This window comes from Silurus aristotelis (assembly GCF_946808225.1).
Source record: "Silurus aristotelis genome assembly, chromosome: 27".
NCBI lineage: Eukaryota > Metazoa > Chordata > Actinopteri > Siluriformes > Siluridae > Silurus > Silurus aristotelis.
The window spans coordinates 6,497,403-6,524,640 of NC_139600.1; the positions used below are offsets into that span (position 1 = coordinate 6,497,403).

General features: G+C 36.1%; 1 protein-coding gene across 9 annotated transcripts in view; it reads right to left on the minus strand.

The window, feature by feature from the left end:
- adgrl3.1 (adhesion G protein-coupled receptor L3.1) overlaps positions 1 to 27,238 on the minus strand; it is a 203,832-nt gene that overhangs the window by 149,694 nt on the left and 26,900 nt on the right. For all 9 annotated transcript variants that reach the window (XM_083532498.1, XM_083532500.1, XM_083532499.1 and 6 more), the window contains exons 2-3: positions 9,979 to 10,129; positions 1,534 to 1,747 (exon numbers count right to left, since the gene is read on the minus strand). In XM_083532498.1, the coding sequence (XP_083388624.1) occupies positions 1,534 to 1,630 (97 nt within the window). In that variant the 5' untranslated portion in view covers positions 1,631 to 1,747; positions 9,979 to 10,129. The remainder of the gene's footprint in view (positions 1 to 1,533; positions 1,748 to 9,978; positions 10,130 to 27,238) is intronic.

Below are 27,238 nucleotides of genomic sequence, written 5' to 3' on the forward strand. Positions count from 1 at the left end.
TATTATTATTTTGAGAGTCAACGAATTAAAAAAAATTAAGTCATTTTCTTTTTCTTGCTTGTGCTTAGGAACTTTTTCCTTTCTCAGCTTTCAGTATTAAAAAATAAGCAATGAAAACACACAATTTGGTTTTCAATACCCCCCAAATTTTTTTAAATGAACATGTACATGGATGCAGGCTAAAATAGAAATTGGCAATAAAATAAAATAGGAACAAATAAAATACATTTGTTAATATAGAAGAGAATTTGGTTGCAGTAGTAGCAATAAAAATATGTGTAAATAATTGTATATACTTTATAGCAGCAGTGTATCAGCAATAAGAATCAGAACCAAAAATGTGAAAAAAAAAAAATGGTTGTGGAAAATATATTTATACACAAACAAATGAGATCCTTTGAAATCTGATCGATCCGTTTTTGCCTCGACTGATCTGAAATATCAGAATGAGCCAAAAATGCACAACAGGATTTGAATATTTATTATTCATTATGAATAATGGCCCATGTATATATATATATATATATATATATATATATATATATATATATATATATATATATATATATATATATATATATATATATATATACATGGGCCATTATATATATATTAACAATTCTGTAAAACCGCACGTCAATAACCACTGACATAAAACAAAGCCACGTGTCTGGTCTTCATTCGATCAGGCTGATCAGACCCAGGGATAAAGTATTCAACTTTAACTGTAATGCTACAGTGTTTTTTATTTTTTTATTGTAAAATTAAAAAACAGCATGCATTACGACTCAATTTGTAAAGTGTCAATTCTAACAGCATTAACGACTGAACCTTCCTCATTTTCTTTTCAATCACCATCAAATCTGCTGCACTACCACTGCAGCAGTGTGGATTCCATTTCTTTTCCTAGACACAGCTCGGTCACTGACCTACTTTTAAAATCTCCCAGGTCTCAACACACACTCTGCAACAGGGTCGGATGAAGTATGTTTGTGTTTGTGTGTGAGTGTGTGTGTGTGTGTGTGTGTTTGTGTGAAAAATAAACAAAAGGGGAGATTAGCACTGTTTTCTTTAGCCTGTCAGCCGTCACTTGACAAACCCGGATTCTCGGACAAACACTTAATGAAATGTTATATTCTAATTTATTCCAGCTGGAACAACTCCGGGATCTCCAAATACCATTAGAGGCTTTAATGTGCACGTTCTTCCCATGTTCTGGGGTTCTCTGGTTTCGTCCCATTTTTCCAAATCTCGCCTAGTGATGAGAAGTTGAGATCATTCCCCTTAATCTCATTCAGAACAATGAACGAATCTTTATTCAAGTCCTTTGCTTCATTTGAGCATTTTTAATAGCCATATTCCCTCAAATACATCTATGTTATCAAACCATTGATCATTATACTGTATAATAGAGCCAAACCTAATTATGAGAAACAAAATTATCACTCTTCACCGATTCAACACTAAACTGAGTGTTGCATTTGTTTTTGTCTGGTGTGTGTTTCTCTGTTGTGTGGGTGTTTGTGTTTTTACCTAAAGCCCATGATCTTGTAGGCATCAGGCAGGTAGCAACGTGTATTCTCCATCTGAGCGGGGTCTGAGTCACAAATCTTGTCGTCTGTGCGTCCATAATTGGCGCTTTCGATCATGATGACGTCGGTGCCTGGGCAACGCAGCTCGATGGGGTAACCCTCACACGAGAGCTCACGGCGAACCACGGCCATGGGCACAGGAGCACGACTCAACACTATGAGCACACAAACACAATTCAACAAACACATGCATGTCAAAAAATTTAACTGTTTATAATTGTAACTTTTCCATTAATAATATACTAGCAGGACACTCAACATCTTCCACTTCAAACCATGTAAACCATCTCTTCATGGGGGCACTATCATGCTAGAATAGGTTTGGGTTTCCTAGTTCATTGGAGATTGTCGGTGAAATTGTAGATAACATTATTTAGTGCAGGCAGCAAGTTGCAGTCATGCGCTACATGCATTTAGGTAAATACAGTTTTCATAAATGTATAAGCAACTGACCCTTTGCAAACCCCCCACACAAACACACACCCTGTCAATCAAGCTCTTTGCAAAGGGTCAGTTGCTTATACATTTATGAAAACTGCACTTATCTTAATCCATGATTAGAGCATGACATGTCGTGAAATGTCATGAAATGTCATCAATGGACTTTGCTTTTCCATTCGAAATTTGTCAGACAATTTAGCAAACAATAATGCAAGATTGCTCCAATTGCGTTTGGATTATGTCATATGTATGCGTCCACATATGGAAAACGTGATTACAAATACAATTTGCAATTCCTTTTGAACATTGTCTGTAACATCATTCCACATGTTTTCCTCCAACTGTGTGCTATATATTGCTGTAGCAATAGTGTAATAGTGTAAATATTGTAATAATGTAATAATGCTTAGTTCTAAATTTAAGTGTTTTAAAATGAACTATGGCATACAGTATCTACTCTGATGACAAATTTAGACAGTGTCTCTAGATAATGAGCTATTCTCATATTTCACAGACAGTCTCATTTTGCCCAACATATCCTTTTCATGTGGTTTAAAAACCCAAACACTCCAACAACTGCAATGTTTTTAGAGCTTAATCCTAATTGCTGTTAATGCATTAAGTGTTGCTCCTCCTTTGCTGCCAGATACACAATAAGGGAAAGAATACCAAAATGTCCATTCGAATAAAAACTGTCACACTAAAACAAACACCGTGTCGGAGATTAGAGTAACAGAAAAGCAATAGTTACTAAATTACTCATTACATCTATGGTGAGCAGAAAATCATCTGAGAACACGTGTGGCAGCGGTTCGCGAGGGGAAGGTGGAGCCGGACGAAATGAGCGTTAAGACTTCCTTAGCTGATGAGACTAAACAGTGCGTTGTGTTTCAGTCCGGCGACGGCAATAAAAAGGACGTCAGAGAGGAAAGACGTCATGAACCGTGAGTGTGTGAGTGAGTCCCGGAGTGTGTACGGCAAAACTGAAAGGGAATAAGGATCACCATGCTTGGTGTCTCGCCCCCCCCCGAGGTTGTTATCTCTCTTCTTTCAATTGTCGTCGCCAGTCTGAAACAGAGTGCACTGATTAGTCTCTTCAGCTGAGTCTTACTGCTCGTTTCATCCGACTCTCCCTCCATTCGCGAACTGCTTCCACAACATTATACTTCAAATCCCATAGGATGGACGGGTTTTGATAGTAACAATACCCAGATCTATATTCCTAAATAATAATTATCAGCTAAGGAAAACGGTTTATTTTTAATAAATCATAAAACAGATATGTTATATTAGGATATAATAAATTTGTCAAAACATGTAGTAGGCTGAATGTATTTGTAGCCCAAATTACCTCAGAGTCAAATTTATTTGTTTTATTTGCTACATAAACAAAGAGACAGTAAAATATCTTGACATCCAATTGACTTGATGCTAAGACACATTGTTAGGCAGCTTTCCAAACATGCTAGTGTGCAACATATCCATTAGGGATGTGCATCTCAACAACAGGCTGATGCGATTCGCATCTCAATGCATAGCCAACGATACGATACATTAAAGATACATATAAAGCAGCTACCGATGCGATGACATTCACTCTTATTACGATGCAGTGTGATCTGATTTCAGTTTGATTCAACACAATATGATTCAAAACAATACGATGCAATAGAAAAAAATATGATGGTAAGCAATTCAACGTGGTTCTGATAGTTTGCTTTTATTTCTTTGGTTCAGACAGACAGAAAATCATCAATTTACTTAAGTGCCATCTGGCGCATGGCCCTTCCACAAACCGGCCTTTGTATTGCAAACAAAAAAATACTGGAATAAAATCAGATGTTCTTTTCCTTTTCTGTCTCCAGGAAGATGCAGCTCTACCTCTGCCATGTTAACCTGTATTCTATGTGTGTCTTAGGACACGCCTCGGTCTCCGTTGTGTTGTGCTGCATCATATTCACGTAGTAGCAGTGGTGATGAAAGAATGCGCTTGAGAAACAGTTTAGCAGTTTAAATCAATCTACATATCAAATATTACACAAATTATTGGTCACTTTCTAAATAATAAAAGTATTGCCCATCCACTATAATTAAACATAAATAAATCAGATGCAAATTTGTTAAAAACGATGCATCGTAATGCAAATGGCAACTTATATCTGATGCACACTTTTAAATCGATGCATCAAGGTGAATCTGTGAATCGTACCATCCATGCTACCCATTATTACTAGAGGAACGAAAAAAAATCAAGCAAAGTTGTTAACATTTGTCCAAAACACTCCTAACAGTTAATAATTGAGGATCGGTGTCTGCTTTTGACAAATTATTTGAAGATGATTGGAACAGAGACTAAGATACACACTCTGATCTCTGTGTATGTGTTTGTCTTCATTTCTCTCTTTCTCTCTCTCTTTCTCTTTCCCTCTTTTTTTCCATTTCTTAGACAAGCGCCACAAACGCCTGCTCGCCGAGATTTTTTTAAAATCAATCTATAGGACGTCAGAGACGAGCTTGACACCCGACTGCCTGCATTAATTAAATCTGCGCAGAGAAGAGAAGCTAATTAAAAACCTGTGCTGACTGACAGGAGCGAGAACCAATGGAGCATTAGGGAGACGAGCTGTCAACCAATCAGGATTAAACATTCCGATGATGCGATTCTGTTCATCTCCCCTGAGATTTGGCTGAAAATATAATCACCCGCCTATACGCACAAACACACACTTGCACACTCACACAGACACAAAAATATACACACACATACACACAATCTTGAGGAACCATTATAATATATGAGGCTTGACTGCTTCAATATGCAGAGAACAGCAGAAATTGTGTGTGTGTGTGTGTGTGTGTGTGTGTGTGTGTGTGTGTGTGTGTGTGTGTGTGTGTGTGTGTGTGTGTGTGTGTGTGTGTGTGTGTGTGTACGTGTGTGCTCATCAGAGCTCTGGAAATGCTGGAATACAGCTTCTTGCTCTTAAACGGACTTCTTTACATATAAAATTTAATTAAACTAAATGCCTTGTCTACCTGAGATGTTTATACTGAAATATTTGTGATTGATGGTTTACAATCTGTCAGGTTCCAAACCGTCAGGTTTTTGGAACATTGGTTCCTAAACTCGCTCCCCATTTTCGCAGCATATTAATAAGACAAAAAATGCCCCCCAACACAGAAACGGTGGAGAGAGAATGCTCCTGAGTACAGTGCAGCTCCACGACACAGTGGTTACAGCACAGTTACAGCATACACTCGACTCGATCCGAAAGGCGACTAATATGATGGTGTTGCAGGTAATCTGATTGAACAGGGTATACTGAAGAGAAGGTAAAACAGCTGGACAGACTAAAAGACTAAAGTGCTGTGAGCGATTTTACAGAAGGCTCTTGTTAGCATAAGCCTAGCAATTTGACTGTGATTACTTTTTCAGTTCAATTAAAATTTTATTTGTATAGGAATTTTAACAATGGGCAATTGTCCCAAAGTAGGCTTACAGAAACAATAACATTAGAAATATACATTTTTAAATATATATTATCTCACAAAAGTGGGTACACCCCTGACATTTCAGCAACCATTTTAGTATATCTTCTTAACGAACAATACTATAGAAATGAAAGTTGGATATATTTTAGAAGTCAATGTGCAGGTTGTATTGCAGTACAGATTTACTGTCCTCAACATACCTCCATAACTCAACATACAGCCATTGTTCTCAAAATAACAGGCAACAAAAGTGAGTACACCCTAAGTAACGTGGTGTAAACATGCAAAGCCACATGTCCTATTCATTATGTTAATGTTTTTGTCTGCTTGACAGGACCATACAAATTTGAGTATCTTGTTTTAGCAGTTAAAATTTGGTACTTTAAGTACAATTCTCTCATACTGACCACTGGATTTTTTAAACATGGATTATAAACATGGATAAATCTTTACTCATGGTAAAGATTTGAAAATTTTAATTGTTGCTCTTCACAAAGATGGTCTAGGCTCTATATGCAGATCGGTAACACTCTGAAACTAAGTACAGTACAGTGGCCAGGGTCATACAGAGGTTTGCGAAAAAAACAGCAAACACTCAAAGCAGACCTCGCAAGGGTCAATTAAAGAAGTTGAGTCCTCCTGCTGTCGAGAAGAACCGAGAAAATTGTGTCTTGCCTACAGTCAAGCATGGTGGTGGTAGCATCATGGTCTGGGGCTGCATAAATGCTGTTAATACTGGGGAGCTGCGGTTCACTTGAAGGAAACATGGATTTCAACATGTACTGTGACATTCTACAGTAGAACATGATGCCCTCCCTTTAGAAACTGGGCTGAAAGGCAGTTATAAAAAGCAAGTTAAAGATGATGGAGTGGCCAAGTATGTCTCCAGACCTGAACCATATTGAGCACCTCTGGGCATCCTCAAGTGGAAGAAGCACTATGTACTGTGACTAACATCCAGCAGCTCCGTGATGTCATTATGGAGGAGTGAAAGAGGATCCCAGCAACAACCTGTGCAGCTCTGTGCTGGATAACAATGGTGCTTGCAAAAATATTTACACTTTAGACACGGTTTTGACATGTTCACTTAGCTGTACTTACGTTTGTTACCAGTTATTTAGACAATAATGGCTTTATGTTAAATTTGTACTGCTATACAAGCTGCACATTGACTACTCTAAAATATATCCAATTTTTATTTCTATAGTATTGTCCCTTGAGAACATATAATAAAATTGTTTCTGAAATCTTAGGGGTGAACTCACTTTTGTAAGGTATTGTATTTAGAATACATTTTTCCTTAATGAGTGAGCCAGTAGCAACAGTGACAAGGAAAAACACCCTTAAAAAAACCTCACCCATCCTCATTTGGGTAACACCAAATATCTAGTCATTATACTGTAGTTCCATCATTGTTAAGTTTATCAGCTGTTCAATGATGGACATTTAAAAGCTAAATTGTTCAGGTAGTCCAATGCCATTGCAGCAAACTGTTCATATTAATTAAAATCCAAATCCATCATCATAGTTCTTCAGTTTAACATTCCACAGTGACCTCGTGGATCATTAAGCTGTTCACATGTTGCCATGCTCAGCTGCACTGAATAGTCTCCAACTGAAGAGAACCTTATCCAGAGGTGGGATGTGAAACTAAAGATGAATCAGACAGATCCAGAAAGAATAATCGGACTGGATCGCTTTTCACTGATACTCAAAAGACAATGCTATAGAATAAACATGTGAACATGCCTGTAAATCAATGTCTCGAAAGTGAGTTTAAATAGTAAATGAAAAGGTGTGTTTGTTTTTTTGTTTGTTTGTTTGTCGATTAGACATCACTTGCCGGACAACCAGTTTCCAAGGTGAAATTCCAAGGTGAAAGAAAAAAGCTTCTTTCCCTTGTTTAGCCAAAGTTCTTCTTATGGAACACAGACTGAATCTCATTGCACCTTTTTATATACAGGTACTCAATCGGCATTGTGGGTAATGTAGTAAGGTGAAATCTGGCTGATACATCGAAAGAAATAAAATAAAAAAAATTAAAAAACCTTTATAATTTCATTACATGACTGAAAATGTAACTAACTCATAAAGAATAAGATGTGTTGGTTCATGGTGGAGTTTTCTTTTCATTAATGAATAATGCGGCTTGTCTGCTGGGGAAAAAGAGCACATCTGCTTTTAACTCTGCACTCATTTAGCAAAGACCTACAACTTTAAATACAGGGTTGGAATTTTATTTTGGTTTATTTATTATGATTTTAATAATTTTTATAATAAAAGTAGGAAAATGTTGATACTTAGTTTAGTCTTTACCTATGAATGAATAAATTCATACTTTTTTAACAATTATCAACTTTTTTCACTATTTTTATATTTTGACCATATAACATTTTTGTTATATTAATTATAAGAATGTTTTGATTTACAATAAATATTTTTTCTCCTCAGATAATTGTCAGTAGTGGGAAAGTTGCAGTAAGTTTTTTAAATCAATATTCAAATATTTGTCGATAAAAGATCCTCACGAGTAATAAGACGAATGTCTCAGTGTGTGTGTGTGTGTGTGTGTGTGTGTGTGTGTGTGTGTGTGTGTGTGTGTGTGTGTGTGTGTGTGTGTGTGTGTATGTATGTGTATTTGTGTATTTGTGTATATGGAGTTATTTGTGTGTGTGTAATGTACACAATGCAGTTGGAGGGTTAATCCGAGCTGTGCACATTTCACGCGCATCCAAGTTATCCCCTGAGACAAGTGGAGGTGAGAAGACGGGAGACAGAGACGGAGCGAGGGAGAGAAAATGAAAAACGAAGGTGAACAAACAGGTGAAGGGTGAAGAAGACAAATATTCACCTCACGTCCTCAATTCGCTCCAATTCCCATGTGTCCTGTGAGCTTAAAGCGTTATAACTGTTAACTGAAAGGTCCCCTTGAGAATGCGCGCGCGCACGCACACACACACACACACACACGCACGCACGCACACACACACACACACACACACACACACACACACACACACACACTCACACACACTCACACTCACACACACTCACACACAACATTCAATGTGTCTAGACACCTGTATCTGGGATCATTGATTCCCTGGACTTTCTTTCATCTGCAGACATTCACAAAGTTACTTTTAAAGATACACTCTTTCTTTCTTTCTTTTTTTTCTTTCTTTCTTTCTTTCTTTCTTTCTTTCTTTCTTTCTTTCTTTTCTTTTTTTCTTTCTTTCTTTCTTTCTTTCTTTCTTTCTTTCTTTCTTTCTTTCTTTCTTTCTTTCTTTCTTTCTTTCTTTCTTTCAAGCATTTATCCATCCATCCATCCGTCAATGGATTTCATATTTGCCAAAAGGTGCTTCCAAACATTTTCCATTTCCAATGACAAAAAGTGAGGGAATGGTGCTTCTATTAAGGAGATCTATTAAGTAGGAAAGATGAGATGAGACAAGAGATGGCTTATATGAAACAGCAGGTCGAGAGAAGCTTTCTGGAGGTCAGTTAATATCGGTGAGCTTAAAACTCCTGCTGCTGTCAGTCATTCTGAATTCTCATGTTGATTAGCTCATCAAAAATATTTTCCTTTTTTCTTTAGGGGGTAAGGTGCATATTATTCCTACATAACTGCAGCATATTGCAGTGAAAGAATACCCCATGTTCAAGTCGCTAATTAACAATCGCATTCTGTATATACTATTAATTATCAATGGGCAGGAAACAATCCATTATGCATAAATAGGATCTCAAAGTTATCATAATATATAGATAATACGATTATTTTATCCCTATAACACATTTAGTAGAAAACTGGAAAAAGATTCTAGATATTAAGCAATTCTAGGGCATTAAAGCTCCCTGGCTTTTTTTCTGCAACCCCAGTGACTGTATCTTCTGTGCTCAAAAGAACTAGGTTCACTCAGAGGCATGTTCATGGGCATGAGACTACTCAATGAATAACACCTAAAATGTCATAAACTCTGTTTTCAGGCTGCTGAAATTGATGTAATCAATAAAGCAAACATCTGTCTCATAATAGTGGTCACAGATGTAAGTGTCTTAGGATACCATTTTTTAGGCCATGTGTGGAATGCTCACATGGCCTAAAAAAGGTACTTGCCATTTCATATAAATGACTTAAAGAGAAAACTTAAATAAGTCAGTTCAATCAATTCTAATAAAATAAATGGCACTTTTGAGTTATTGAGTGCCTGTGGTAGGTAGTGAGCGGCATTGGCTAAGCTGCGTTATTGGAAGATTTCACAAATGCTGCCTTCAGGATCGCTCTTTCACCGCTTGCATTATATGGAAAGTATAGAAAGTCAAACTTTCATGACACACTCATTTCACACACACACACACACACACACACACACACACACACACACACACACACACACACACACACACACACACACACACACACACACACATATACATACAATACACATCTTACCCAGTGTAGCAGGTGTGAAGAAGGCAAAAAGGAAGAGTAGTTGTGTTGCCCACATGACCCCCCTTGACCCCAATGACTTCTGTTCCATGTGTCTACTAGGGCTCAGTCTGACACACCTCAGAGCCATGGAGTTCTCCTCTGACAATCATACCTACAACACATAAAGAAGAAATCTTTGTAAGTATAGATAGATAGATAGATAGATAGATAGATAGATAGATAGATAGATAGATAGATAGATAGATAGATAGATAGATAGATAGATAGATAGATAGATAGACAGACAGACAGACAGACAGACAGACAGACAGACAGACAGACAGACAGACAGTGGATCAGTAATCAGTATAAGCATACATACACTTACAAAAATTAGATTTTTGTATCACTCGTCATTCAATCAAGTCAAATGGTCAACAGGAAGTCACATCAAGATTTTCCAGTGATCACAGAAAGAAGAATTTCTTATGTTCACCTTTCCTTAATTGTCATTGACAGTGTATGCACTGAGACAAGGTCACAATGAACCAAACCCTGTTTCCCAAATTATAGAATGAAGGTCAATTATTAATAACTAAGCAGATATCATTAATATACTCATTCCATTAGCATGGATGTTAGTCAACCATGTTTTGTGACTCTGTTAATTCTATGTTCAGGGCTCTCGAGTCTCACGCATTTACTGTAATACACACACATTTCAACCAGTTCACAAGCTCACACACCACACATTGTATTTCTCACACTGTTAAATGCCATCGAGCAGCCAATCAGAAATGAGAATTTGTTGTTTGCAGGTAAATGTGATCCCGCTGCAAAAAGCATTGGTTACTATGCAACATGGATGTGCACACACACACACACACACACACACACACACACACACACACACACACACACACACACACACACACACACACGGACACATGAACATTTTAAGAGCAAGATGCGATGAATAATTGGTTATCAGATTTACCAATTGTTATTTCTATTTGTGCTAATCAGTTATGAACAACAGGTCAAATTGAACTGCTAGCATAAACAGAATAGTTACAGCGTGTTGATTAGTGATTTATTTACAAATCTAATCTAAATCTAATATACAAATCTAAGCGTAACTCCATGATTGATTCAGGCCCCAAACTATGTGGATATGCTTTAGATAAATATTTAAAAATGTTGCACGCATGTTTGCAAAACTGCCACCTGATTCTAAACATTTATACATCAATCCGATTGTAGAAAAGTCCTCCATGATAAGACACTATATAACAGCTACGAAATTCCAAGTTTGTCAGGCATTTCTGACAAACGCCTGAAAGGTCTGGAGACCGCAACGCACCCGTAAATCCATTTCGTGCTGCGTAAAGAAAGCATGAGCGATCGATTTAGTGTCATTTAGAGCGAGGCAGTGTCGTGTGAGTCATCAGAAGAATACAATTATAATAATTAATGCAATATGACACACACTATTGATCATCAGTGTGCATTTGTGTGTGTGTGTGTGTGTGTGTGTGTGTGTGTGTGTGTGTGTGTGTGTGTGTGTGTGTGTTTATGAAAAAGAAAGGAAAATTATGTGACAATATAATGCAGTCAGCCATCAAGTCTGTATGGTACACACAGTACAAACACTAATATACTGTACACACAGATTCACACACACACAAACAGATGAATGCACAGATGCACACACGGACACACACATGCACATGTATTATGTTTCTACCCTTACTGCTGTGATAAACCAAACAGCCCTCCACAGGCCTTACACACACACATACACACTACACACACTTAAATCATTATATATGCCCTGAGCATCTTTAAACGTACCCGATAAAAATCACGTCCTTTTAGCGCAGCCTCATTAAACATACATAAACCCAGAAAACTGGGATTTTAAAGACGTTTTTCTCGCGCACACTGACAGCACACTTGGCCTCTCTGTTTGCGTCTCTGTCTCACACGGGCGCACTCGACACCCTGACAGCTTGATTGATGCTTGCTTAACTAAATCGAACAGCAAGGTTTGGACCAGATGTTCCACGTTACAAACGGAGACATATGCATGTCGCTGCTGAATCTGCATGCATGTGTGTGTGTGTGTGTGTGTGTGTGTGTGTGTGTGTGTCGCTTAACCACAGTCAAAACAAAACAAAACCAAAAAATAAAATAAAATGCGGGTGTGCATTTGTGTCTATTTAACATATGCGCATGCTTTTAAAGATATAAAGTGTGTCTCTGACTGTGACCTGTGAACATATGTGCATCCCACTGGGCCATTATTCGAAATGTTTAGCATAAATCTATTTTGCAATATGCTTATAGTAAGGTCTTAATCCCCCCCGCTTTATTTTCTTCAGGGTGGCCATCACGCTTGAGTTGACCAGCTAGCAAATAAAAAAATCACCACAATGTTTTAATCAGGGACAATACAGTATACAGTATATATACATATACAAAAGAATTTGTGGACACCTACTGTAAGCTTGGTATGAGCTTTTTTTTTTTTTACCGATTGCACAATTAGTTAACATTTGCTGTTATAATAACCTCTACTGTTCTGGGAAGATGTTCCACTAGATTTTGGAGTGTGCCTTTGGAAATTTGTGTGAGATTTATTCAGCTACAAGAGTGTTAGTAAAGTCGGGTACTGATGTGGGTGAGGTGAGGAGGCCTGGGGTGCAGTTAGTGTTCACATTCATCCCAAAGGTGTTCAGTAGTGTTAAGGGTCAGAGCTCTAAAGCAGGATCTTTCCATGTAAAGTATATCTTCATGGAGTCTTTGTGAACTTTGTGTAAAACAGGTTTGGGTCTCCTAGTTCAAGTAAAAGGAAAATGTAATGATACTGCATCCAAAGGCATCCTATACAATTATGTGCCTTCAACTTTGTGGTAACAGTTATATATGTTATGGAAATATGGCTGTAATATTGCTGGAAAAGTTTTCTTAATATTTTTGTTCATATTGTGTAAAAAAAACATTTGCTCGACCCTCTATATCACAATAAAATAAAAATCTAAGTCAAATTGAAAAACAAAAATGACTGAAGATAATTTCTAAAAGAGAACAAAAATAGAATTGAAGAGCATAAGATTATTGACAGTACAACAAAAATCTAATGTCTGCAGAAAATGAAATAAAATACAATGTACAATAAAAATAGAGATTAAATAAAAAAATAGAATTTGTAATATTATTATTATTATTAGGGGGAGTGGTGGCTCCAGCGGTTAAGGCGCTGGGATGCAGATCGGAAGGTCTGGGGTTCAAGCCCCGGTATCGCCAAGCTGCCACTCTTGGGCCCTTGAGCAAGGCCCTTAACCCTCTATGCTCCGGGGGTCCCTTACGAGGGAAATATCAAGGTCCGTGACGTCGGAGTGACGTAGGGCCGCCTTCCCGTGGGCTCACCACCTGCAGGAGGGACCGTAAGGGACGGTGCTGTGAGGATTGGGCAGCAGTCGAAGGCGGGGGCCTGCTTAGACTGCTGCCCCCGCGACCCAAATTACGGATAAGCGGAAGAAAATGAATGAATGATGAATGAATGATTATTATCAACAACAGCATTTTGTTAAAATATGTTTTTTCAAATGACATTTTTGTATCAATCTAAAAATTCATTTGATGTCTCATGCTTAACATTGTCCACTTGTATGATGCATTCCACTATATATTAAGGAAAAAATTTCTTGCATGTCTCTCTGTCTTCCCAGAGAAGAAAAGCTAGTTCACACATTTTTTTCTTTGCTTTAGTTAACAGCATTATGGACTGACGAGGTCACCTTGACACTACAACCCTATTAGCCAAATTATAGACTGAAGGAAAATCATTAGTGTCCTTAATATCCTCATTCCAGCAGCATGGATGTTAATGCTAGTCAATCCTCTTTTGTGTATTTGCTCTATACCTTGCTACTCATTGGCAAAAATAACCTTGTAAACCTTTGACTCTGCAGTCTGGGATTAATGAACACATTTTTAAATAGTTTAAATGGAATATTTAAATTCTGAAATGCTAATAAACCACAGTTTAAAGTAGCCACTAATTCTGGGCATGTATTTCTGTTCACAGCTAGCAGCTAATCTTCTCAATTTATACTCCACTCAGTAATATTATCCAGTCATAGCTTGATGAAATATATCCAGTGTATGCTTCATTTTGCTGTGATATTAATTCATTAGACTTTGTTAGTGTAATGAGTTCTTTAGCAAGTTGAAGGTTCTTAGTTATCTTGAAGAGGGTTGTGTTTAAACATTTGGGAGTCCTGATGTGTAAATCGGAAAATCTTTAAGGGTTATAATCTCTACTACTTTCCAAAAGTGAGATTTATGTTATTTATTTAAATTGGAATATTCCTAATCATTGTGTAAATGGATAAGTGATAAGATCCACCATAGACTGAGGTGAACAGCGGACAGACGTTTTGACCCTGGTTAAACTTACAGTACCTGTATAATCGTTCAAACCGATTGAAGCAAATAAATGTCATAAACAGGAATGCCACAGTATAAATCTGTATCATGGACTCACCTGTGGCGTTATTGAGAGTAAATATTTTTGCCTTGAACAATACACACACATAAAAAAATTCCAGGATTATCGCAGAGAAGCTTGTATCATTATTAACTGTTAGTAGCAGATAGAAAGACAAAGCAATAAACAACCAATGTGCAACCGAGGTAAAAGCTTTTGGTGTGAAACAAACAAAAACTGCCATACTTTACTGCATTAACCTGCACGGCAACTGCACTAGTTAAGGTAAATAAAGGATTTGCATTTGTTTTTATATGAACCAGTACAAAAAATAACCTCTGACATCAGTCCAAATGCTTAAGTGTGATATTTTAAAAGCTGTGAGTCAGATCTTCAACAAACTCCAACATGGCTACCACAGACACTAGCATTCTGCAGCATTTACACAATGTTCACATATAAGATTTAAACAACTGGCATCTGTTAAGGGAGGGATATAGTAGTTAACATCAATGAGTTCTTTAAACTTGGAAGCAAGAAAAATGGAAAATAGCAAATAACTGAGCGGCTTGAACAATGTCCAAACTGTGATGGCAAGAGCATATCCACAAAAGCAGGTTGTATACAGTATACAGTCTACAGTATATTTAGTGGTTAGTACCAGAAAATGGCCCAAGTAAGGACATCTAGTGAACAATTGACAGTATCTTGGGCAACAAGGTGCATTATGAGAACAGATGGAGTTGGTATGATGGATGTGGTATGATGCTCTTGGCAATGTCCTGCTGGGAAACCTTGAGTCCTGGCATTTATATATCTGTATTTATACATCCTGTCATTGTAAGTTTATCCCTAATGAGTAAACCGGTCGTGACTGGGGTAAGGAAAAACTCCCTGAGATGGCATAAGGAAGAAACTTTGAGAGAAACCAGACTCAAAATGGAACCCATCTTCATCTGGGTGGTACCAAATGTCCATTCAGATACCACAAACACCTTCAGAGGTCTTGACGAGTCCATGCCTTGACAGGTCAGAGCTATTTTTGGCAGACTAAGGGGGATCAACACAATAAGAAGCAGCTGGTTTTAGCTGGATGTTGTGAATAACGTAAATACAAAACAAACTAAACAAACAAAATATGCAACTATCCACACTTCAAGCTTATTCATTTGAGTTTTTTTGAGTTTTTATGCTAAATTGTTATTTAGCATAAAGTCTGCCTACATGGATATCTTTCTATACTGCCTCCTGACAGGAGACTAATGGACTAATCTCTAAACGGAAGAAAAGTTTTAACAGCTTGAAACGAGTGTTTGAAATGTTGCCAGGTTTGTGAATGTTCTGATCATATTAGCACAAAAATTATTGATTTGAATCAGGTTGATGAATCAGGGGCTTGTGTGCCTATGAAACGGAACACTGATCCCACTGTAGCCTCAGATTCCTTTTCATGGCTGACAGGAACTCAACATGGTCTTTTGAAGTTGCAGTCTATCTGTTTTAGTTTGGTATTTTGTGCCTGCTGAGATGCTTTTCTACTCACCAGGGTTGTCGAGAGTGTTTGAGTGGTTGTAGAGTATTTAAGTTTCTGACCTCTCTGAAAAAATCCAATGAAATCAGCCAGATTGGAAATACTCATATACATCCCTGAGCACCCCATTCTGATGTCTGGTGTGAACATGAGCTGCAGCTCTGGACCTGCATCTGCATGATGCTATGCATTGCGCTGCTAAAATTCAATTCGCTGACTGGATAACTGCATGAATAAGCAACGGTGTTCTTAATAAAGTGGACAGACCGTGTATTCCGTACAGCACTTTATCAATCTATAGTAATGTTCTCTAAGATCGGTCGCTGCATTCCAGTGGTTGCCTGGTAACTCTGGCATCCACTGGAGTGCCTTAAAGGGTGATTTTTATTTGTGTGCGTTGCTTATAGAATATGTGGTTTTGTAGCATTTATACATTCATCTGCAGAATCTATTAGCACTTTTATGAAGAAAATCAGCGAAACTGGTATATGCTTATAAGAACGTTACTTTTGCCACATCAGGTTTGGGATAAAATGCTACTGTTTAACAAAAAATATTCTTATGCTGTACATATTAAATCTAAACAATTTTTTATAATAAAATAAGTTACAAATTTATAAAAAATATTTCATATATATTCATCAGAATCTGATCAAGTAAGTTTTAAAATGGACAAATTGTATTTTTAATCAAGCCTTAAGCACTTACAAACATGTGCATGTGCACAATAAACACAATCAAAACACAAACATGAACAAAAGAAACAAAGATAAGAACATGAAATGTGGAAAAAAGGTAACAATGACAAGTATAATAATAATAATAATAATAATAATAATAATAATAATAATAATACATTATTAGTATGGCCAAATAATCAGGTGGAGAGACTAACAAGAGACAGAGTCTATATACATGTAGTTATCAGCAGATAACTTGATTCAGGTGCAAAAACAAACACGGTGCAGTGGCCAAATGAAAGTGTAGTTTTTTGGTATAAACTTTAAACCTGACACTTACTGCAACTTTAACTTTCACACACAAAGTTTTTTTACACGACTTTATTATGCATTATGACTCTATAATGCATCAGAAAAAACTTACCTCAACAATGAACTGTAACGAATAGACATTTGGTGTCACCCAGATGAGTCTGGTTCATCTTAAGCTTTCTTAAGCTTTCTCATCTCACAGTGGTTTTCCTTGCCACTGTCTTGGTCATTTAGGATAATATTATAGGGTGTCACCTATTTGTATTGCTAAAAAAGTAATTCCTAATTTGTTTTATTCTGTAAAGCTGTTTTAAAGCAATGTCCATTGTTAAAAGTGTTATTTATTTAAAATGTAAATCAAATTCAATGTCAAAATCAATTAAACAAATGATTAATTTAAATAGATGCAAATAAATAATAAAGAACAGATAAAAAAAAAATTACATTTATTAAAAAAACCCAGATCATTCTAGCACAATTTTTAGACTTGCTAAAGGAAAAAAATTAATTGTGAATATGTAAAAAATAAAATTAATTTCCAAAAAAATATCGAAGCCAGAAAAAACCCTTTGGCTGTTATATGCTATCTGCCAGTTAAAATGTCACAGATATGGAGTAAAAAAAAATTAAATTGTTAAAGCATATGTTGTCTCCTTCTTTTTGTATGCCAATTTGCTTTTTGCTCTACGACCTTAACCCCCGGCCCCTAAAGTGCTCTGGGTTTGAGTAAAGACAGACGCAGTGTCCCTTTCTTTTCTTTTCCTCTCACTGTCAATCTGCTAAACCCATTAACAAGTCCCCTACAGCGAGTCTTTCTTAATGTCCTTGACCTTAATGGACATCCTCTCTACTTTCAGTGCTTAACGTATGATCAGGAAGACGGAGGCTGGGCTGAGTGACAAAATGACACCATGTCATATGACAATATAACATACAGTATCAATGAATGCTATTCGAGTTGAACTTTTTTTTTTTTTTACATGAAAGGCTTCATCAGACAAGTCAGGATGCTCTTAGTGGTTTCTTCGAATAGTGCAACTTTCTGCAATATCACTATGATTCTAGGCAACACTTGCATAATGTATTATAGAGACTTTAATCGCACACCATTTCTTTTTTATTTGACCAATATTTAAAAAAAAAGTGTTTTTTTTAAATAACTTACATCCCTTTTCTGTTTCAGCACACAGAGAGATCTGAAGGTCTTAGTGTTTCACAGTGGCAGCTGTCCGTGAAACATGACACAACTGTACCCTCTGGCTCAATACACACAAAGAGATGGAAATCTTCACAGAAAATGTTATTTATTAATTTCATTTGTATTTTCGATTCTGTGAGCGTATTTCTAAAAAAGCCATCTTCAACTGACAAATTTCCAATGACAATGATGAATGAATATTTTTAATCAATGACTAAAAATGCATCATTATTTTGCTTGGTCCCTGAAGGACTAGACACATATACACACACACACACACACACACACACACACACACACACACACACACACACACATGCAGGATTGATAAGTGAAGTTCTCACCCCTCAGCTCATAATAGATTCTGTGTGTGTGACTCACTGCTACCCTATGCCGCCTGCCAATAAGCACAGCGCCCCGTCTGATTCATCTTTTATTGCTTTCCCTCTCTGTATTTTTAACATGCCACTTAGCATGAGCCATGGAGATAGAAATAGATAGAGAAAGAGAAACAGAGAGAGAGAGAGATCAATTCATATAGAGTGAGGATAATATGCGCAAATGCACACAAAGAAGCATGAAGACATACAGTATATACTGATAGTATACACACATGCACACAAAACTAAATACTGAGGGTACATGTGCATTCTCACAGAGCTGGGCATACAGAGATGCATTTAAAAACCTTTTTTAATTGTAAATTTACTGCTCACTTTCTGTATTGCAATATTTCTAGTAGGCAAGCAAAAAACCTAAGGGAATCGTAAATGTGATCAAGTTTAGCCTGTTTGCTGATATTCATGATTTGTGATTTGTGCAGCTCATTAGCATATTGCACCCTTGCATGATATTTTTATTGCAAAAAAACTTCACAAGAGCATTCTGGAAGTTCCAGCCGGGAAAAAAAGAAATGGTAAAATAATAGCATTCTGTTCATAATAAACGGAAACTGCCTTAACCTTGTAGTTTCAGTGTAAAACTGATGATGCAAATATCAGATACTTTTACTTCTTACTCTCCAGTGTTCTGTATTGTTTAAAGACTATAATCACACCCTTGATATCACTAAAATTAAGATTGGGTTCCCTTTTGAGTCTGGTTCCTCTCAAGGTTTCTTCCTCATAACATCTAAGATAGTTTTTTCTTGCCACAGTCGCCATGGCTGATTATCAGGGATAAATACACACTATTCACCTAAACTGTTAAATTCTGTAAAGCTGCTTCGAGACAATGTCTGTTGTGAAAAGCGCAATAGAAATAAACTTCACTTGACTAAACTGTCCATGTTGACATTTGGAAGAAAGTGAGAAATTGTGTGTTTTGGAGTAAAATGTTCTTTAAAAAAGAGAATAACAGAAATAACCTTTGTTTTAGCAATTTTGCTCATACAATGTGTGTGTGTGTGTGTGTGTGTGTGTGTGTGTGTGTGTGTGTGTGTGTGTGTGTGTGTGTGTGTGTGTGTGTGTGTTTTTGTTACATTTTGGTTACAGAATGTACTTTGCTGCTATAGATGTGATCCATTGCAAAAATGATCATTATCATCATAATCACCATTATTATAGTGATTATGATGATGATAATATATAAATACTAGAAATAGGAGAAATAACAAATAGGATTTGAAATAAGATGTATATAATATCCTAAATGGTTTTATAGATTTGCCGAAGAATATTTAATTGTGCAAGACCTTATAAAAATGTATTATTTATAAAAATAAAACTCACAGAAAAAAAGGCAATTGAGAATTACAATTAAGCATTAGAAAAAATAACATCTGAGAATTTTTTTTCTTGCCTCATCAGAGCTGCATTAGACAGCAATAAACAATTATATTTATAAATTTATATGATTATATATATATATATATATATATATATATATATATATATATATATATATATATATATATATATATATATATATATATATATATATATCTGTCAATCCAATAAAATATTTAATTGCGATAATGTCATGATTGTCAGGAGTAACTTGTGATTAATCTCAACTTAATCACACATTTTTATCTGTTCTAAATGTACCTTAAATTAATATTTTTCAAGTTTTTAATACTCTAATCAACATGGACAAATATTGATGCTTTATGCAAATGTATTTTTATTATTAGTGAAACCAAACTCAACATAGATCATGAAGACAAAATATTATTGTGAATGTTTTAAAGTAATATAGTGTTTTAAATTACGTTAATAATCAGGACACCAAAAGGAACTTTTGCTATGTTTCCACACGGACGGTTTTAATTGCCGGATGTGTGCATTTTGGTATATATCTAAAGAGTAAAGAAAGGATGTCATTATTAAATGTGTGTTGCTTAGAAGATTCAAATTTTGCCTCTTATATTTAATAATATTTATTTATTTACATTTTCGATAGAAACCGAACTGCGTGCTGCATTAATCGTACATTAATAAAATACGTGTCATTACATATACTTTATATACACACATACACTTCAGTATAGGTCATAGAACAAGATCATGACACACAGTTAGAAGGTTTATAAATATACAGGCAGGGAAAATAATATATAACATGTTTCCTGTCACCTGCAGTCCATTTAGACAAATACACCTTTACCAACATGATTCTACATCCAAACACCTTTTAATACTTCTTGTGTTTGATTCATGCTTATTGCTTCTCTGTGTTTCCTCTTTTTTTTTTTTATCTGTTTACAGCTATTCTTCTTTTTTCTATGCCGATCTTTGCACATTACCGAGCGCCGAAGTGCACTGGCTCTGTCCTACCACATCAGATTTGTCTACAGAGAGCTGAAGTCAGCCAGCTTCATTAAGATATGCTTTATATGGGTTGGAGTAGAAAATCTGCTGCTATCGGGCTCTGACCTCAACCCTATTGAACACCTTTGGGAAGAATTGGAATGCTGACTGCACCCCAGGCCTCCTCACCTCACCAACACCAGTACCTGACTTTACTAACACCCTTGTGTCTGAATAAAAAAAAATGTAAACAAAATCTAAATGTGAAATGGGATTTTGAACAGCACAAACTTTTGTCCATATATTGGACCTTCAAAATCACAAATGGCCAGGCAACTAATCATTTTGAAAGATCTAGCCTTATTAACTAATTATGTCACCCATTTATTACCCAGCATGCTAACCCTGAATCAGCAAACCGAACCAAATAATTAGATTTCATTAATTATGCAGAATGATTGTTTTCTAAAAAATGCGTTTTTTTTTCTGTCTCCACTACTGTTTCATAAGCTGCCTGTGTCAGAGCCAGACTGTGCGTCGTGTTGCGTTGCGGCATTGCACGAGAAGACAGGGTGAAGCAGAATAAGACAGAAATGCGGCATGAGAGAAGAAGAGAAGGAGCGTGGTCAAGAAAACATATTTTCCTGAGTGTTAATGCACTACTCTGGCTTTCCTGGCAGTATCAAAAGCACAGGGTGCCTCAGTGCACACACACATTCTGACACACATACACACACACACACACACACACACACACACACACACACACACACACACACACTCTCTCTCTCTCTCTCTCTCTCTCTCTCTCTCTCTCTCTCACACACACACACACACACACACACACACACACACACACGAGACACAGAGAATATAAGAGCAAAAGCAGCATTCTTGTGATAAAATATTCAGGACTGCTGCTGTGTCAGTACAAAGGCGGAACACAGCATTGCAATGCATTATGCTTTCGATGAGAGCACACACACACACACACACACACACACACACACACACACACAAACACACACACACACACATGCACATTGAAATTCGAACAACATTTACATATGTACCCTGTATGCAAATTAAGAAATTCATTATAATCTCCGTTACTCTGTGGCATGCAAGAAAACAACAAACAAACAAAAGGTTCTATTCCTTTCACCTCACAGTCCTACATGGTGTCAGTTTCTGAATGTATTTATGAAATAGGTCTGGTGTGATTCATGTTGAAACACAAGTCATTACAGTTTTCCTTCCTTTTTGATAAAAAAATAGAACAATGAAACAAACCCTCTATCCCATATCCCTAGACACACCCGTCTCTATAGTGAGGTTTGGCTCATTGTTTGTTGTCACTATCAAAGTATAAGTACAGATTTAATGTATGATCCAACCAGTAGTATAAATAGCAAATAAATAAAATGGAACAGTAAGGTTATGCTGCTATGGTTATGCAACACTGTACAGGTAAAAAAAAAAAAAAAAAGCAATCCTGGTGTGTATCACTGCCAAAGGCATTTGATTAAAAACAAATGATCCAATAGCCTGAGGTAAAATAGGATGCATGTAATATGATACAGTGGAGTCATCCAGTATATACAAATATGCAAATGGGAAACTAGGGCTTAGTGTTTAGTTATTGGGTGAAAGCTGGCAGTTAGCACTTAGGAGTTTTTCCTTGCCACAGTCGCCACCGGCTGCTCATCAGGGACAAACGTACACATAAAGAACATCTTATTCATTTTTTATCACCACATTATCTGTGTAAATCTGCTTTGAAATGTTCATTGTTAAAAGCGCAATACAAATAAAAATGAATTGAATTGAACTGCAGCTAATATATACTAGGGATGGTAAGTGGTTAAAGTGTGCATCGAATACAAGTTGGCATTTGTATATCGATGCATAGTTTTTGGCATCAGTAAAAACCTGATTTATTTATATAAAATTATTAAAAGATGCGCTCTACTTTTATTATTTCGAAAATGACCAATAGTTTGTGACCAGCATTTTATATATAGATTGATTTCTCATCACTGAACCATTTCTCAAGACGAATCACAACACTACGGAGTGTGACCTGAGAGTCAAATAGAATACAGATTAACATGGCAGAGGTAGAGCTGCAATATTGTTGCAATTGTAGTACACGTGCTCAGGGGCGAATCATATCACATTGCATCAGGAGCTGCTTTATATGTAATTTTAATGTATCGTATCATGTCTGCATCGAGTTGCGAATCACCTTAGCCTCAGTTATGGAGATGCACTTCCCATACACAATTAAAACAAATGAAAATAGTCATGATTTACGTTACTATAGACTTCTATTCAGCTCAAACCAGAGAGGCTTTTCTCCACTGACCTCTCTTATCAACGAGGCATCTTTGCCCTGCAGAACTCCAGCTCACTGTGTGAACTTTAGAGATTGCTATGTGTGAAAATCCAAAGCGATCAGCAGTTTCTTCCCAATCCTGGCATCAACAACCACACCATAAACAGTGTCACAGAGAATATATATTTAATATATACAGAATCTTTGGCATACAGTGTGACATACGTTATATTCTTTTATATTTTATTTTATTATTCTTTTTTGGGGGGATAGGGTGTGCATTGAAAATGTATTCATGTAATATCAAGAAATATATACCCCGGATTTTAGAAAAAAAAAGAAAAAAAGAATTTAAGTAAAAACTTAAGAAAATAAAATAATATTATTGTGGAATAAATGTTTACAGTCTTTTACCTTCTGTACCTGTATTATTGTGAATTGTTAGGGTTGAATTATTTTACTCACAGGAATTCAGACATGTCCACTTTTCCTGTTGCCCTGTTTACCTACAGCTGAACACAGTCATGATACTCCATATACAGATACCCAACAGAATCCTAACAGACTTAAAATAATTCTTTTATTTTATAATGATTAAACAAATCGGATAAATCGAATTTTATATTCTGATAGTGTCATAATTTTCTATGTACAGAAACCCAACAGTGTTCTTCAGTGACAAAATAATAAATATTTATATTCATTCGTATATTGTTTGTTTCCTTATTGATGAACAATTTTTGTGGAGGTTGGGTGTTTAATTACGTTCAGTGTGGCCTGTTATACTGTTATCATCTTTTTATAAGACAACTGTAGTTGTGAGAATGGTTTAACATTACATAATATGCATTATATAATTTTATGATGAATACCTTCCTTTGAAAGAAGCCTTTTAATGCCAAAAAAAAGACACACCTTATGTACGATGCATAAAATAAACACCAAGAAGAAGCTTGACATGTTGTTTTTAGTCGAATCTGAATTTAAATCTGCAGTATTTTAATATCACTTACTGCAATTATATTATTGAGATACTGGATATTCTGGTCTTCTCCAAATGTTGCTATAGTTTAGTTCTGTTTATTTTGTTATAAATGTCTGCAAATGTCTAATTGTAAGTGTAAGTTGTATAAGAAAACCAAAAAGAAAAATATATAACTAAAAAAACTGCCTTCATATGAAAAATAAATAAATAAATAAATAAATAAATAAATAAAGTATCCTGAAAAAGTCCTTGTATATACCTATATTATTTTTTATTTGTTATAAAGCTTTTAAAATACTAGAATATTATTTAAATATTTTCGGGCTATTTATTGCGAGGTTGTTTTTAGTAATTTCAGAATTTTTTCCACTCACAAAACAATTCTCCACTAAATCGCTCATTAAATTCAACTTGTCTTCTATTTCTTTCTTTATTTATTTTTTTAAGGTTTTGAGATTTGGATTTTAAACCCGTTTGCTTTAAGTGACCAGTCCAATTGGATAATAACTGTAATAACTCAATAATAAATATCATTATGTTAATAATAGATTTCCAGCACTGCAACTACATAAAAAAACACAAAGCCCCTGAGGGTTGAACCTGGTTAAAATGATTCCTGAAATTGTATTGTGTTACTAGCCGTTATTATGAATCCCACAAACATCTATTTCTGAAAGATCGTGCAGTCTGTGTTAAATCATGAGCTGCAGCAGGAACGTCCTATTGGAAATCTTTTCGTCTAATCTGTGTGGAGCTGTGTACAGGGAGGTAGATGCGTTATCTTCTCGATGTAGGTTGCCTAGTTTACAGGAGGAGGAGGAGGAGGAATGCAATTACTGAGGTGCTCCCAGCCTACTATAGACGTGGCAGAATGGTTTCTGCGTCCAGAATCTCAATCAAGTCGCATGTCTTCACTGAGCTCCCAAGTTGGAAAGTTTCATATTTAGCTGTGTTTCTGGGATACGAATTGTGAGGTTAGAGATTTGCAGAGCATTTGAACCCTATCAGCATGCACCAACATGTTCCCCTATCTCCAAATACGATTCTTAAATAACAATGTTCAGAGCCTATGGATGCTGAACTGCCCCAGGGCTTCTGCCACTTCTCTGGTAAGATTTATGTGAGGAATAAAACAGGAAAAGATGTGTTGTGGTTTTGTGGTGTTATGTTGTAATTGCTGCTTGAACAAAGTTGATGTTTAATACAGTATATAGTTAATAAATGCAAACCCCTGCATGTCCCAGCACATGTACCGTATAAGCAAACATTTATGGACACCTGACCATAAGATTTAGTACTTTTTGAATATCTTCTGGAGATTTAGTAAAGTTAGTAAAGTAACTGCTGGAACAGGTTGGGTCTTCTAGTTCAAGAGAAGGAAAAAATCTAATGAAAGGAAAATGTTACCACATCCAAAGACATCCTTTACAGTTGTGTGCCTCCAACTTTGTGGCTAGTTTGGCTAATTTGCTTATTTTGTATTCTTCTAACAGCTCCAACCAACAGCATGCTTCCTAATCAACATCACTTAAGGGTACACAGAGTATTTAAGAGTACATGAAAATGAACAAGAGCAACTGGTTTACATAAAACATTAGTTCAAAAACAGATTCATTCAACTCTATTTCCATCTTTTAATAATCTGTTATTATTAAGCGAGAACAAGTGACTAAGAAGCCAAAATACACATCCTCTCACAGGAAAAACATCACCACCCCTGAAACTGAGACAACAATAGCACATTAGAACGTAGGTATAAACCCTGAGATTTACCTTGTGGGTCAGCTTCACCTTCTTACCAATCAAATTAAAGCATTTAGCAGCAACATCCTTATTAAAAATGATTAACAAAGCATTCAAAGGCCATTCTCTATTGATGATCACTTCATTTCTCCTAATTTCATTGACATTGTCCGGACTGTGCCAAAGGACTACATTTCCCATAAACAACTGTACCATCAACTACTTGTTTTTGCTCCACAATTGCTGACTCTCATTCATTATTCATATGTCATCACCCCCACTCGGATTATGTTTATCCATATTCACCTGTGTGTTCACCTGTGCTTTACTTCAGCAGTTTAGCAGTTCATGTACACTACAGAAATACGTGTGCAGAGTTTTATGCTGGGGAACAAACAGACAAATAAGAAAATCTTGCATTGTTTGTGTTTTAATAAAAAAAAATTTTCAATAGTTCCTGAGCCAAACAGGGCAACACGATTAGACGTGAATGAACTTGTAATTTAATTACCTGGTGAAGATCGGCTGATAATATCGCACTCTTCCCGGGTCATTAAGACAGAAGCGACCTGGAGACGTGTTGTGACTGCTAGCAACGAATGAGTGCAGACCGGCATGAATTACTGCGATGTGCCATGGAACAATACGTCTGATAATAACATTTAAATGCCAGGATGCTCAAAGAGCCACTGTTTAAACACATTAAACACTTAAAAATATGTACTTTATTATTCAGGATTTGACTGTGGCTAATGATTATCTTATGTTTCTGATTTTTGTTTTTGTAAAAGTCTAGAATAACAATTAGAACAGCAATTAGAACAGCCAAAATGTATGACTAAATTCTTTCATTTAATTCTACTGTGTTTTTATATATATATATATATATATATATATATATTTACATAACTAGGCCTTTTTGTATTTAACTAGATTCATTTGGACATAGCTTTCATACACCTGACCATAAGATGGGTATGTGCTTTCAGGACATCTTATTCTATCTCATTCCCTAAATTCCATATTTAGTCCCCATTTGTTGTAATAATACCCTCCACTCTTCTGAGAAGATGTTCCACTAGATTTTGGAGTGTGCTTGTGGAGATTTGTGCTCATTCAGCCACAAGGGTGTAAAGTAAAATCAGGTACTGATGTAGGTGAGGTGAGAAGGCCTGTCAATGTGAAAAAATAATCCCAATGGTGTTTAATAGGGTAGAGGTCAGAGCTTTATAGCAGGCCACTCAAGATC